This window comes from Falco peregrinus, chromosome 6 (genome assembly GCF_023634155.1).
Source record: "Falco peregrinus isolate bFalPer1 chromosome 6, bFalPer1.pri, whole genome shotgun sequence".
NCBI lineage: Eukaryota > Metazoa > Chordata > Aves > Falconiformes > Falconidae > Falco > Falco peregrinus.
Window position 1 is genome coordinate 85,548,202 of NC_073726.1, and position 15,996 is coordinate 85,564,197.

The 15,996-nt window shown below is 41.2% G+C and overlaps 1 protein-coding gene across 3 annotated transcripts in view; it reads left to right on the top strand.

The window, feature by feature from the left end:
- The window catches only part of TSPAN9 (tetraspanin 9), a 185,085-nt gene that overhangs the window by 72,746 nt on the left and 96,343 nt on the right, over positions 1-15,996 (top strand). For 2 of the 3 annotated variants that reach the window (XM_055807603.1, XM_055807604.1), the window contains one exon: positions 10,514-10,593. In XM_055807603.1, the coding sequence (XP_055663578.1) occupies positions 10,531-10,593 (63 nt within the window). In that variant the 5' untranslated portion in view covers positions 10,514-10,530. Of the gene's footprint in view, positions 1-10,141; positions 10,594-15,996 lie in introns of those variants that run through there. The other variant, XM_005234399.4, reaches the window with a different exon arrangement.

A 15,996-nucleotide genomic window follows, 5' to 3' on the forward strand; every position in this document is an offset into this window, starting at 1 on the left:
AAACTCTTTTTTGCCATTATATTTCTGCCTTTACAAAAGATCATTAATTAAAAAGCTGTAAAAAGGTAAGTAGCTCCTACTGTAAATCAGCTGACTGAACTGCTGCGTAGTTTTTTGCGGCTTGACAGGCAGGGTCACGTCAAACTGTACTCTATTTTTTTTTCCCTTTCATTTCCTCCTTTGTCATTTTAAATCACCCAACCCTTGTAGTAAGAGGTGACACCGATCAGAAAGCTCATGAATAGCAGCACCATATACATAAACCTGCTGGATTGTAGTGAGAGGTTTACCTTGGTTTCATTTTTACGCTTTTCTTGTATCTCATGCAGAATAGATGAGAACCATTTAGCCTCATTCTTGTGAGATGAGTAAGGTGGCTAAAGTATCTGCGTCCTCTTGGGATTTAAATCTGACTTTGTTGTTCTCGGCAAAGCAAAATGCATTAATTGCATGACTGTTATGTTACAGGCACATGCTATTTTAAATGACCATATCCCACAGCATCACCACACAAAGTGCAAGAAGCTTTATTGTGAGGGGAGCTAAGCTTTATTGCAAGGGCAGATGCAGATGCTCAGAGAGGATTGTGTTTATAAACCTAAAGAGCTTCAAGACAGGACGGAGTCCGTGGGCTTTGCTCTAGCTGTACGTTGTAGAAGCTTGTTGGAAGCCATAGCACAGAGCCCAGTGCAAACCAGCAGGATGAAGCGTGGCCGTTGTGCCGTGGTTTGATCAGATCTTGAGGAGTGCTGTTACTGGCGCTTCAGGTATGTTCGAGTTATCTTGAATTATGCAAAAACTGTTTCTCATGACTTCGGGAATGTCTCCTTTGGAGGACAGAAGGAGGTATTTGCAGGGAATCATTAGGCAATGTAGCTTCTTACTACAGTTGGTGGACCTCAGGGAGGGCCCAGAGTAGCCTGGGGGCCGCGTGGCTGTAGAGGCTAGATCCCACCCTTGCTTCCAGATGTTTCTGCCGTGGGTCATGCTGGGGGCCCAGCAGAGGGGAACCTGGTACCGTGGGTTGAACTCAGCCTAATCTGCTGCTAACTTTCAGCTGTGAGGCTCCTCGCTCTGGGCAGGTACTTAAATTCATTTGCCGGTTTGACTCCTTTATGAAAGCTGTGCATCTCTTTGACCTGAAGGTGGAACCTGGGATCAGCTTTTGCTTGGAAGTGCTGCTGGTAAACAGCCTTTTGATAACTCACACATCGCTGAGGTGATGGCTCTCCAGTGAGTCCAAGTCTGGCACTTTCCGTGATGTCTTAAATTGGAGGCTGGGGCTGGTGATGAGGCAATGGGGAAGGGAGCCCAACACAGTGGTGTAAGTTTGCTGCCCATTGTAGACATCTGGGTCTCTGCCAGCCCTGACACAGTGGTTTTAAATGTTCCCATTCATGGAATCACACCTGTTTATGCTTAAGTGCCAAAAAATGAATATTTTAGCAATGAAGGAATTCACTCAATTGTGAACGTTCCTTCATGGCGTAACTGAGCGTGTTTCAGAGATGTGTGCTGCCTTTTAAAACTGAATGCTCACATCATTCTCTTGGTCTTGCTTCATGTGGAGGCATTTATATGAGAGGTTTGTAAATTTTTTTTTTACGTTTAAGTTACATAGTTCTGCTGATACATAGACACCAGCTGTCAGTTAATTCAGAATAGCAGACTGCTGGTGACATACAGCCTCTTTAGAACACAGGTTACAGAATATCCACCTGATTTTGTTCAAGGGACTTGTACATGTTGGATGCGGTTAGAAGAGTTCTTGTATTAATTAAGTCTCCCTACACTGTCCAAGAGGAAGAAGGGGTGCCATCTCGCATGAGAGGCAAAAGTCTTCTGCTAGTTGCTAGCCTTTTTTAACCTGGAGTCAATATGGAAGATGTAAAAATCGAAACTGTCATTTGAAGTGGGAGAAGAGAGGCGCTCAGATCATGTACTTTACCTCTGCAAAAAATAGGTGGTAAATAAGAAGAACCTCTCTCACTTCCTCATCCCTGCTTTCTTTTTTTTTGTCTTTAATTTTTAAAGCATGGTTTTGGAGATCTGATTTGTGAAGTTTAACCGCTGGGGATATCAGGGTTATGATGTTGCTGCCTTCCTGTCCATGGTTCGCAGCTTTCATCTTGCTTTCTTTGTGCGTGCAGTAAAAAGCGCTTCTCTGCATATGCTTTTCTGTGTATTGGGAGGGGACAGCAGCTGGTACCACACATTTATTTGCATCATTGATGGCCAAGGCTTGGATTGGCTTGTGTTAGCTTCTTTACAAGGAGTCTCTGACTTGAAGATGGGCTTATTGATGATTTTACAAGTGACTAGTATTATACTAACATTGTTGAGTGAGAAAACTCCCCTTCCTCCTACAGGTGAGATACAAATTTAAACTACAAGGGTTTTCCTGTTAGGCTGTGAAATGCTGAACTTCTCAGAGTCTAAATTTTGATTTTGAAATGAAAAAACAGAATAGGAATGATGAGGAAAGGTCAGTTGCATCTGGGTGACTTCACTTTTGTAAAGGTAAGGTGTTGATAGAAACAGATTTGGTTAAATTAATTTTGAATTTGAATATTAACTCTTATCCTTTAAAAAGGCGATCTTTTCATCAGCAGATTGGAAAAGACTGTGGTATAAACATAACAGAGAAAGAAGCACTAAGATAGCTGAAATTATGAGGGAGTTGGAGAGTTTTCAATAACAGGAGGCACTGGAAAGATAAGTGCTTAGTTTAATGAAGGACAAATTACATGAGCTGTAATACAGGATTACAAAATAATGAAATATGGGATGAGGATTAATGCCAGAACAGAGGACAGAGCTAGAAGGCTTAACAATAGCAAATAAGAGGAAGATGCTGAAATTTTTAACATAACACATACCTGCAGAACTCACTGCTGTAAGATACTGAGGCTGAGTTCTCAGCAGAATTTAAGAAGGATTAGCTGTTGATGGAACCATGTATTCACCACCACAGAAGATGAGATAAACACCCTGTAATTAACAGGGGTACAGATTCTTCTGGTGAAAGTCATAAACAGACTGTTCTAAAGCATCTGGCACTCTGCTGTCCAGCAGGATAGGCCTGTCTGCTTGGGCACATGCTCTTTTCTTGCCCTTCATATTTTTTATGTTGTCCCACCTGCTGGTGGGTGAATTTTTAAGGTAGTTTTGGGACTTCAAAAAGAATGTCCAATTTAGTTATTGAATTCCGAGCCAGCTATTAATATCTTGTTTTCTGTCTGGACCGTATGCTGTTGTACGGGTTGATTTGATCTCCCTATGTATGCTGCCAAGCCCAAGAAGACTCTGACTTCCAGGGCTTCTCAGAATCAAACAACAATCTTAAAGGTGAAAATATCAATGGTAAATTGCATTCTGACATAATCTTTAGAGGACTTCTTGCAGATTTAGCATGTTTCATGATGTCGTTTGTAAAGTGAAAACAAAACCCCTAAAAAGACCCTTGTGCTAGTGCAAATGTTTTGATTTAAAAGCTTAAACGTGGGTAGCAGGATTTCTGGGGTTTATGAAGTTATGTTTTTCTGTCGCTTTGGAAACTCAGGCATGCTTTCTGCTCAGTCTGAGGGCTGCTGAGGGGACAACTGGTATGAAGGTGACATTCACAATTTCTAAGCTTCTGGACCCCGTGTTGCACTTTGACCCTTACCTCGCATGTCTCCTGTGCGTTAGTTTATCAAGTCATCTCCTGCATCTTATCACAGTGGGTTAAGGTCCCTGACATAGTTTACAACTAATTTCTTTGTACAGTTTTGAGACAGAACCTCATTCTGTCTCTGTTGCGAAATCCTAAATGAGAAGTCTCAGCCACATACACACTGTTAGCAGTAAATGGTTTTTAATGGAAATCCCAGGGACCAAATGACACAGAATGTTTGACACAGTGGGAAGTCTTATAATAGGGTCTTATTTTCTTGATCATCCATCCAGTGAGGACCTCACGGTGGAAGGATAAACTGTTCTTATTGGTATATGTAAGTGTAAACTAGTAAGTAGCGATTTAGGCCATTCAAAGATATTTTACCTCTTTGTCTTGGGAGGACAAGGAGAATTACTCATCAGAGGCAACTGCAAGCTGTAATGCTGTTGTGTCAGAGGAAACAGATTAATTAATTTCTTTTCCAGTAACAATATCAACAAAGGTAATTTCTTTGGGGTGAAGTCAGGACTGATGAAGGTGGATTTGGATTGAGGTGGCTAGGCACTCAGTCCCTATGTCCGTAAGAACAAATCCTTTCCCCACAGGTCTCAAGCTCAGTGCCTTCTCAGGGGTGCTCCCTCACGCTGTTCCTGCAGCCTGGAGCGCCGTCCCACTCCTGTATCCCTGCTAGGCCTCCTTTCTCCTTCAGCCATGCCAATGCTAGGTGGAGTCACAGAATATGGAGCCCAGCCTCTAAAAACCCATCTGGGTGTCTCTGTTTTCCTTCCAAGTTACACCGTGTGCACGTTGACCTGTCCCAGATCCTTTTACCTGGCCTCTGGAGGTGCCTTTCTTCTGCAGGTGGAACTGAGGGTCAGAGGTGCCTGTCGAATGCGCTGAGTGAAGAGAGAAGGGCACGAGCTTGTCTCTGTCCTCTCTCACAAAACATTAGAGGAGAATTATTTACTGGTCAGATCGCAGGCACCAGCTGTGAGGAAGACAGTTTCCTGATGAATCCAGCCTGCCCCTCCGTCATTGGCCTGTCCATCAAGTCCCCAAGGAACTGAGGGTTTTCTGAGGGTATTAGAAATGGCTGCTGTTCAAGCTGGTAGGGAAACCGTGTGTTTCACTCTTCTCCAAACACTTGGTAGTGATTCTTTCTAGCATTGATAACAAACAAGCTGTTCATATCTGCTCTGAATAATGTGGGAAGCTGTGATCGGGTATTGGAGACTCCAAAACTGATGTTACAGTATTTCTGTCTGTTTCCGATGGAAGAATTTTCCTGTTGGAAAATGAAAGCATTTGAAGGGCAAAATATGGCTTGGGATATTTAGTGCTGAAAAACAAAGGCAGGTTTCAAAACTTGTCTACCATACAAAGTTGTCCTTGAAACCTACCTTGCTTCTGTCCAGTCCCACGGTGGGCAAAATGCTTTGGATTTACAACATGCAGGCGGGGAACCTGGAAGGCCTCAGGATGTGGGATCCAACCCATCCAGGTTTTTGGTTAAATCCTGCAGCCTTGGGAGCCCTGGAACTCCGGGTATTTTGGCTTGCTGGAGACTAAGCTCTTTGTTGTGGAACCAGGAGCATAGAAGTCCTGAGAACTTCATGGGTTTGCCTCTCATGTGATACTAATTTCAATTTGATTTTTTTAGACGTTCTTTTCCCTGTAAGCTTATTCCAAAATCGGTTGTGTGGTTTTTTTAATCTGAGGTTTCATCTGTATACAGCTGTATGCCAGACTGATAAGCTATTCTTTCCAGCTCCTGTTCCATATCTCCTCATGGCTTTTCAGGATTTGGAGAAGTGGCTGGAAAGATCTAGTCACTGAATTTATACTCAGAGATCTTGGTTCTTTGTCTACCTAGTGTACTCTGAGGAAGGCTTGTGTAATTGACTTCTTGGTTAATATCATTCAGAAGAAAAGAATGAATTTAAGAACTGTATCCCTCGAAGACCTGATCATGTACGCATGCGTTTGTCTCTCTTCAGGGCTCGGTACTGTTCTGAAGTTATGCGGTAGAGTTACTCAAGCTCACAATTTCTAAAAATAATTAATTTGAGAATGATGCAATGGTCAGTGTGCTAGCCGAGGCCATGTGAGGCACAGATTTAGTTTGCTTATCCGACAGCAATTTCCTATTCATCCTCAGCAAGTGTCTTGGTCCTCAAGTTCCCCATATTTAAAATGGTGACAGTAGCACTATCCTACATAATAGAAATTGCAAGGTAAAATATATAATAAGTTGTAAAATGGTTTGTATGTTGTGGTGACCGGAATTTTTATTTTCCTTTTTAAAAAACTCCTAGTGTTTCAAATTTCATAGTCAGAAATCATGAGGGACTATAACAAAAGCTTGAGATATTTTTGCTCAGGCTTCTGTGTTTGTTCCTGTTCTTGCCTATTGTTGCCTTGTCCCTCTCCCTGGATCAGCAAGATCATTTAAGGGGAGTGTCTTGTAAAATGGATTTTGAACTTTTACAAGGGGAAAAATAAACAACACTTTTATATGTGGCTGAAATACATTTTATGTCTGTAATATGTCTTTATAAATACATGGTTATAAATATGTGCATAAACTTGGTCAGCTTGTGCTCTGTTTTGCAGTATGGTTCCACAAGCCAGTTGTGCAAAAACAGCTGAAGAGGGCGAAGAGTAACAGAAGGGTTCAGAACCAGCGTAGCTGGCATAATTGGCACTGAAGTTCTGATGAGATAAAACCAAGAGCTGAGAAAAAGCACTAAATAATTTTGTGACTTCCAATAAAAACTGAAGTTGCTGGGATCTGTATTTTGAGGGCTATGGTGGACTGTTCCTGGGAGGGCACCAAGTAAATCAGATTCCGCAGGAGAACCAGCCAATGTTGTTTGGGTCTTATTAGTAATACCCCTCCTTTCCATTTTTCTGCTAACAGCCATTGTGACATCTGTTTTCCTACCCAGTATCTGAAAGTGGCCTAAATTCTTACCCTTACTACTTGTCTGAGCCATTTAGGTGCGATGGACTCATTGATGTTCATTGCCTTGTCCCAGGCATTTGTGTATGGGTCTGAAATTATTTTCTTGATGTGGAAACATCTATCAGCAAGAAAATTCTGTGATTCACTAATCAAAGATTAATGAAGTACAGGGTGAGATTTTGAACGTTTTTCATGCCCTAATTACTTAACAGAGACGAGATCCGTAGTGAAGCAAAACGTGTTTGTTCCTGTGCTGAGGTTACGCTGTCGAGTGGGACCACCGTAAGGTGGTGTTGAATGGACTCGCCGCAACACCTACCACCGAAGTCTCAGTCGGAGGCAGAGTGAAGTGCGCTGGCTAGTCAAAACACAGCTGGATGAATTGCTGACAGGTTTTGCACCGTTTATTTTTTCAGCAAATCAGCAGTTCTGTGTGATTTATTAACTGAGCTACAGCTAAACGGAGTTAAGAGTTCCAGCAGGAGGAAGTGGCATCTAATCTGTAAAGCTGCTCCGTGGCCACGAATTCCAGTGGCAGAAGGTTACTAAAGCTTGTAAAGTCTTCCTGGTAGGAAGAGCAGAACCCTAAGAGGGTGGTATGTTTCCTTGGTGCACAGCGGGAGGGCAGGCAGATCTGGAGCTGCGGTTGCCCTTGTGCTCCTCGCCCAGGCTTGGGTTTGAAGCTGGCTGCCGGCTCTACCTGTCTTCGGTTCTCGGCTCTGAAGTATAGACTGTGATGCAGACCGGTCATAGAGAACACGTAATGGAAGGTGCGTTACAGGTAATGTAAAGAAAACTAATCTTTTGTAGCCTTGGAAGGCAGAAACAGAAAACTGGAAAGCCTCGATAAAGTCTAATAACGAAAACCTGAAAAAATTAAGCTTGGAGGGACAGTTATGTTGCCTTTTTATTTATTACGAATTTTTATTATTATTTTTAACCACTAATAGAAATGTTTACACTATTTACAAACTCTGAATGGATTTGTGGAGATTTTTGCTTATTACAAAACATTCTTTCAGTTTTTTAACCTTGAGGACTGTGGATTTATTATTATTGTTATGTATCTTCATATGGGAAGCTAAGGCAAATATTTATATTGCATTAGTTTTCAGAAGTGCACAGCACTGTTTATTTTTTTTTTTTTGCTGTAGCTAGTCTACATCAGTGGCAAACCAATGGGTGCAACAGGAAAAAATGCCTTAAAATACTTGTACCTTCTCATAATTTTTTGGTTGAGAGCTTGATTTCATGTGGCAAGTAAAAAGCCTGAAAGTAGCTGCTTCAGCACAGGATTGCAAAGGCACAACTTCACAGTGCAGTAAGTGAATTTCAAACAGAATAGGTTTTTCAGACTTCTAAAACCATACTCAAGACATCTGTTTGCCCTGTGTTCGGATGCGACTTACCCTGCAGGCTGCAGTGTGTGAGGCGGGTACCTGGCCGTGGTCTACAAATCTCTTCCATGTTTTTTTCTAAGAAAGTTAGTTCTTGATGACTGCTAACGTGGACGTTTGTATGCGCGCCGTAGGTGCGGATAGAAATGCCTGGCTTTGGTCACAGCTAAAGTTTTTTATTTATCATCTTGGGTGTTCTGCATGTAGCCTTTCTGCTATGGTGCGCGCTACTGAGTGGTCATCTTGCAGTTGTCTTCCTGATGGGCACATTTGATGCAGGTAGTTCTGAAATGACGGTTGAAAAGCAAAGTGAATAAACACTGTTGATACAGGCTCGGGCCTGTCTGTTGTTAACGTGTTATTCTAGAGCGGAAGAGGTGAGAGAAAGATGTGACACATACAGACACTGGGTATTTTTGTGATGTGAAGTACTTGATGGTGGAGGGAACTTTTCTCAGAAAAAGCCTGTCAAGAAAGGTACAGCATTGCTTTAGGGTGTTGATTCTGATGTTGTTACGTAAACATTACAGAATTTTAAGGGGCTTTTGGGCATAGCTGTCTAAGATTGAATCCATGTTAAATTATCTTTTCGCAAAGATACACCTGATAAAATAATTAACAGTGCATTATAATGTGGATATGGAAGGGTCAGTCGAAAGTTGTGCATAATTTTTGCTTTTCCTGGTGGCTGTTTTTCATTCATAGCGCCCTCCTAATATGGTTTCTTTACCAAGAGAAAAGAATAACCTGCATTTGAAATCTGCTGTATCACTTTGCACCATCAGTGTGCTGCTTTTATGCTTATGACAAAGTGACGAATTTGGAAGCACCAGGCATGACCTGAAATATTTCTCTTCCTGCACACATACACATGTGCACAGTCATGTCCTCTCTGTTTCAGGAGTCCTAGCAGGCACGTTGTGCTACTATCTGGAAAGGACATGTGGCATTTGGGTCAGTGTTTCTAGCTCACAGACTACCTGCAATGTAGGATGGCTTATTGCCATACACAAGAACAATCTCTGACATACTAGTTAAACAGCGTGTAAATAGCTGCAGGTGCAGAAACCCTTACATTTCAAGAGTTTGAAGAATTGATTGATGACCCTGTAAGAGCCAGCAGCTCTGCTTTTCTGGTTATGGTTAATTATATCAGAGGTGATGGCGTCACATTATGTGCATGTATCACTGAGGCATGTGCCTATTCAGTGTATGCTGGGTGCTACTCTATTCCAGTTCCTTGTCCCGTGGCATTCGTTCCAGCCAGAAAAGAAATGTAAATCGCTGTTAATTTAATGAGCAGGGAGAGGTTAGCACCTGTCTATCTAATTCATACTTTTCCAGTATTTTATTGCGTTACAGGAGTATCACTGCCTCGTAGTTCTAGCTCATAAACAGCTAAACAGTACTTGACATTTAAAGAGATTTTCTGTTGTGCACTTGTATAGTCAAGAGTAATTCTAATCCTATTAAAGATATTATGTCATGGAGGCGTGCTCTGGGGGAGAAGGCTTCTGCTAACTGGCCCGATGGAAAGCAGAGGGGAGGAGCGAGCAGGAGGGTGGATTTATTACTCGATAGTTAGGTCAGGGTTTTCTGTGGGAAATGCCCAGTGGTTGCAGTTGCTGATGATTTCACGGCAACAGCAGTGAAACACAGAGTGCGCTCCGGTAGCTGGTTACTGAATGAGATACTGCAAATGGGTGGAAGGAAAAAAGACAGCTTGTGAGAGAGAGTCAGAGAGACACAGAGAGGGAAGCTGAGAGCAAGGAAAGTGCTCCGGCTCAAGGAGAGTCTCCCAGGTGTACTGCAGAAGCTTTTTGGAAATGGATGCAAGGACCATCTGCTGCCTATAGATTAGAGGGCTGCCTATAGACTAGGAGTGGAGAGAAAGAGCTTATGGCTCTCTTGAATAAAAATCGAAGTTCTGCATAACTGATTCATCAAGCTAAATCATGAGTATGCTCTTGCATGGGATATTAATGTATAAATCCATGCTACAGATAGAGTACAGCCTACATTGCTATAAAAAATAAAACCACCAACAATGCAATGAATAAATTCTGCAGTGATTATCTGATTTATGTACGAAGAAAAAGAGAAGCAAAACACAGGCAGCTCTTATCGCACTGTGGCATTTGCAAGGCACTGCATTTAATGCTGAGAGATGCTATACATTAAATCTGACAACTGTGAAAAGAGAGATCATGGAGAAGTCAAGTAGTGAGGATTCTTCAATTCATCGGAGTCCATCTTTGGATAGCAAAGACTCAGATTTTGCTAAACCTTCTACCTCAGGGAGGCAATTTGGTCGAGGTTTTACGGCTGGAGCTTTCTATGGTACAACTGGATCACGCACACAGAGCCACACTGGGGTCGGAACCGGGACCGGCGTTGGGACTGGGACTGGCGTAAAAAGTGACAAATACAGTGCACCCAAAGGCAGCAAATACGTGGTCTTTTACCTGGATCTATCCTTTGTTTTCCTTTTAGAATTTAAGAAGTGCAACATGGCAAGAGGCTGCCTGTGTTGTTTGAAATACATGATGTTCCTTTTCAATTTAATATTTTGGGTGAGTACTGCCTTTTCAGTTGCCTTCATATGTTAGTGTACCCTGTACTGCTGCATTATGTGTATAGTGCATCTTTGAAGCAGTACAGTAAGTTCCCCCCTCCCCTCCCTCCCTCCCTCTCATACCTGCTTAGAATATTTTCAGTGTTAAACTTGTGTCTACTGGGAAAACGTACATGTTTTCTGTATCTTTATTACTACCTGGTTACTGTAGTTTGGCTACCAACTCCTCAAACTTGCTGGTCTAATATGTATTTTGAACCGGGTTATCTAAGAAAGGACAGAAATGTTGCCCTTTAAGGAAGAGCAGAAAGCAGAATTATTGTAGCATTAAAATCCTTCAGTGGCAGGATTTTTGCATTCTGTTGTAATACCTCATGTTGCATTAAACTGCAGGTTAATTTAAATTTGACGTACATTCTTGTTGTCACCATACATCTCATTTGCTTATTGCAAACTTCATTTGACAAACTGCTTTTCCATTTGAAGGAAGTTCTGTACCATTTCTCCAATTTAAAACAATAAATAATGTATATTCTAACCTTTTAAGGTATCAGCATAAATGTGACATGACTGGAACAGTGAATTAATCTGGATGCAGTTTCAGCTGCAGTTGTCCACGTTGGTGTGTGAAGTCGGAGACTTGCACTTGCTTCTGAGGGATCAAAACTGATTTTCCTCCATCAGCCAAGAGGCATGAGGAGTTGTAACAAAGCCTCAGCAAGCAAGTTAAAAGCGTAATGGCTACTTTGAGCAAAGTATTGTCACGTACAAGAGAAGGAGGAAAAGTTAAGTCATCTGGCAGCTAGGCAGCCTCGAGTGAACAATATTGTTGAGGAAATCACAGGCTAAGTGAAATACTGAGTGTGCATAAATATAGCCCAACATGAAATGGTCCTGGTGGTTGCAAAGCTTGGGCACGTGAACAAAGTCATTCGTGGTTCTGCTCCAGAAGTATACAGTAAGCTTCATAAATAAATAAAAACACCACCCCTGGCTTTATTTTAGAAAAAGGGACATCAACAGTCTAGTTCAGATAGATGCCTCTGGCGTAGAGAGATCACTGCTGAAATTAGGAGTCTTACTAGCAGCTTCTCTGTTTATCTTGACCCACTTACTGAAATAACCTTTAAGAGCAAGAGTTAATGGGAGATTTGGTACAGTGTTGAACCACTCAAGTAACAGTGAGCTTCTATCTGAAAATGCTACAATCACTGAACTTGTGGGCATCCTGCGTAAACAGAAGGGTAGAACTGGTCACTGAAGAACACCTGATCAAAGTTCACTTGTGATTTTTTATTTTTTCTCTTTTCTGTACAGCAATCCTACCAGAAAGTTGTCTTAAGTATTTCTGGAATAAATCACTTTGAACACACCATATTTATAGCAAACTGGCTATTTGACCCAATGCTGCATTACTTTGACACCTTGGAAGTATTTTTTTCATGTGCTATATGCTGTGTTTAATTTTGGAACAGCTTTTTTCTGGTATTGTTACTCATGTCCTCTGTGATCAGTCATTAAGTATCTCTTACCCCTCACCTCCTCAGATGCAGTATCTTTCTTTCCCAAGCAGCAATGTTCTTGACTCTGCATCAGACTGTCAAGAGTCCATTTTTTTCCATTCCTTGAACTTGCAAAAATATTTCAGACCTCATCTGCATGCTCATCTCTGCTCAGCTCCCACTGGACAAAGCTATTGCTGCTTAGGTTAAAGCTAGCCGACGGTCTGGAACAGTTCTCTAGTGCCCTGTGCTGCTTCAGCTCTTACTCTTACCTCTTAATTCCCTTTGCCCACTTCCCACCATGTCTTCTGCTGTGAGGCTTACACCACTTTTCTTTCTATTTCTAAACTTTGTCACCACGTCTCTGTATAAGATTCTAGAAATGCTTTTGGTATGAACCAGCCTATGGAGAATGAAAATGATACTCTGGAATGGTGTATCTGAGAGATGGTAGAAAAACGCTAAATGCAAGATGTCAGGTACTTTTCAGAGTAGTTTACAACAAAAAGTTGATCCACCAGCCTGTTTTCAATTATTCGGAAGCCCTCCTTTCTTCGCTTTAGCTAGCTTATACTCAATTTTGCAAGCCAGTCTTGATGTTCCTGTGCATCCTTCCAGAGGACTGCAGTCTTGCTAGATTCATTGGGGTTTTTTTACCTAGCTATTTTATTGTCTTGAGCCATTCAAATGAACAACATTATCACCTCTTTTTACTCATGGAAATGCGAGCTAGAATGAAGCATACTGCAGGCAGGTGTTCTGTGGTTTGCCGCCTCTGGCTTTGTACCTGGAGTCTACGTTAATTCTTCTATGGCTGGCTGACAGGTTTTGGATGTTTGGCTCCGTATGTGCTCCTTGCTGACACCGTGTACTTGAGGTACTTCTCACTCCTGCCCTGAACGCTCCTGCCAGCCCAGCCCTGGGCTCTCCACACAGCTCTGCCAGTACCCTCTGCTCCCAGCCTGTCCTGAAGCATTCTCTGCTATTTCAGCCCTGTCTTTCTTCTTAACCCATTTTTTCCATTCCCAGGATTGCGTGTTCTCATTGCTTCCTTCTGAATTTCTGTTAAGAAACCCAAATCTAAAACCATGAAGCTGTGATCTGCTCTTGAGCAGTGACTGTCACCTTTTGCGATGCAAGCTATTTATTTCTAAAAAGAGAAGATTCATTTTTAAGCATGAAATTTTCTGAACCTTAATTCCAAGCAGAATGTGACTCCTGGTCTTCAGAGGCAAGGGGACCACTTCGACACTGTTATCTTCTGACAAAGGCAAGCAGTGTTTGGGGGTTATTATAACAGGAACCTATGTAGGCAACTGGAAACAGGTGGGAAAACGGTGTTCCAGGGAGTCTTTAAACAGATGCTAGCCTCACAGCTGTACAGCTGCAATAGGCAATCCAGCTGACCAGCTTGCTTGCCACAAAGCTACATGGTTTTTGAGCCTGCGGTAGCAGAAAGGCCGTCTCATGGGAAGTGTTGTTCCACCATGGTAGAATGGTGTTTCTGGGGTGCTTCCTCTGAAAATGAAGACTGGTGGTATCCTTTGGTGTCCCAGAATGCTGGGCATTATTGTTTTGAATGGTACTCAATGTTGGCCCAAAGAAGGATGTTCTTCTCTAAAAAAGAGGAATCTTTTCCCGTTATTTGCTTCCTGACACAAAGGAAGAGGTTGGGACCGATTCTGTTCCTCATGGGGCAGTGAGCTGTACTACTCCTTCAGCCTGGCAGCCAGCTCATAGATACTTGAAGACCAGTTATATATGCATGTTATCTATTATACGTGTTTTTGGTATGAACCAGGCTATGGAGAATGAAAATGATACTCTGGGATGGTGTATCTGAGAGATGGTAGAAAAATGCTAAATGCAAGGTGTCAGGTACTTTTCAGAGTAGTTTACAACAAAACCTTGATCCACCAGATAGAATATATAATAAATATATTTTAAAATATTTTATTATATGCATATATATGTCTGCACATGTATATGTTTGAAGGTAATGGAGGAGAACAGCAATTGGTGGATCCTATCTGTCATTTTGTAGCAGACAGTGTTGCTGTGATAAAGAGGTGGTGGCTGCTTCTTGCAAGCAAGAATTCAGCATTTGCGAATCATATTTATGACAACAAAATACAGTTTTTGAAAATTAGTAGCATGTGTATTATTTAACGTGGAAGGGTCGCATATGAGTTCTGCAAAGCAAATGGGTCTAAGTGGGACCCAGCATTAAGCTGAAACAGAAGGTGTTTCTCCAACATATCACTAAGAGCTTCAGGTATTTCTCTGTGGCCCTCTGATTCTTAACAGTTGTTCTTGGCCATCTGGCATTGCTTTCTTTTAGAGATTAGGAAAGTCTGAGCTGAGGGTTAAGGAAGCTTAGAGTATTTAATTGTGCGGCTAGGATGATGATTTACACTGAATTCATCCTAAGTGCATAATATGTTTTGCAAGGGGACTGGGCAACTGCAAATGTTGGTTGATTTAGTTTTTCTTCGAAAATATTTATGTGCAAACATATGGAGATTGCAAAGTAGCCAATATAGCTCTGCAGAAGAAATAAAATACCGATTTTTGCTTCTACAGATCGCAGCTTAATTGTCAAGAAAGGTAATCGCCAAATACAAACATTTAAGATGCATGACTTTCTAGGGTAGATTTTGCATCATTGTTTTATTGGATAAAAGAATTACAGTAATTATTTTCACAAAATGTATCAGCAAATCTTAGTGGCTATAAAATGGAATTTCTGTAAAACATAATTTTTAAAAGAAATTTCACTTGTGAAATGAGAATTTCATAGCATCCTCAATGGGAAATTTTTAACTCACAGGGATAAGTTGTCAAAACATCACTAGAGAACTTTGCAAGTAGATGGTGGCCATGGTTAAATTTTGGGTTGTTCTATTAATTTAATTAATTCATTCATAAGTCCCTATAAAATGCATTTTATTAGGGTGATTTTATGGCAAGATTATTAAATCTGTGATCTTCTGTGTTTTGGGAAGAGCTAAGGAAAAGCTAAGCATAGTCAAGAAGATCCTTAATGTGGTTTCTTTGTTAAATTGTTTATATTTAAACTGCCCCCCAAAAAATCCAACGGGAATAATACCTATAGTTAATGGTGTAATTATAAGCAGAAGTTATAACTTATCTAAATTAAATGGAGTCAAATTTACAAAGTCAGATATATAATATTCAGTTTCAAAGCAAATTTTGTAATAGGTTGGGGGCATTTTCTTGTCACTAAAAAATAAGACTAGAAGAGGAAAATATGGGCTGGAAACTTGCTGGTCCAGAAGTAGCAGCAAAAAGTCAAATACAGCAAATTTTTCATCGATACACTGTTATTAAAATAATGGATACAGGATAATGCTCCTGGAGAGCATTTTTTCTACATTAATTATTTGTTTAATCTTATAGTGGAAGTAATTAATACTCTTTTTCTGTAGATTAAAATGATGTTGTGTGTTTAGCAGTGAGCATCAAGACAGCAGTACCGCAGCCATGCAGGTGACTTTTACCAGAGTCTCAGGTCACACTAAGAGAAAGGCAGCGTCTCCATGCCCTGGGTCTGGCTGCTGGCACAGCTCTTGGTACTGAGGAAGCAGCTCAGAATTTTAGAATGGTTTATATAAGTTAATCCGTACTTGTTTATATCAAACGGGAGCACATGCTGTAGGGTACTGGTTAGTTTGAGGTCCAAAGCTCTAATGCTGAGCTGAACCTGTTGGACAGACAGTTAAATCTTGTGAAGAGACTGTGTCCCTACGCGTAACAGAGTTACCTCTGAGGTTTAAGAGGGGCGGAAAGTTTGTCCCTGAAATGAGAACAAAATAGCTAAGTACAGCTTAGAACAGGAAACATTCAAATTCTCTCTCTCTTTTTTTTTTTTTTTTTTT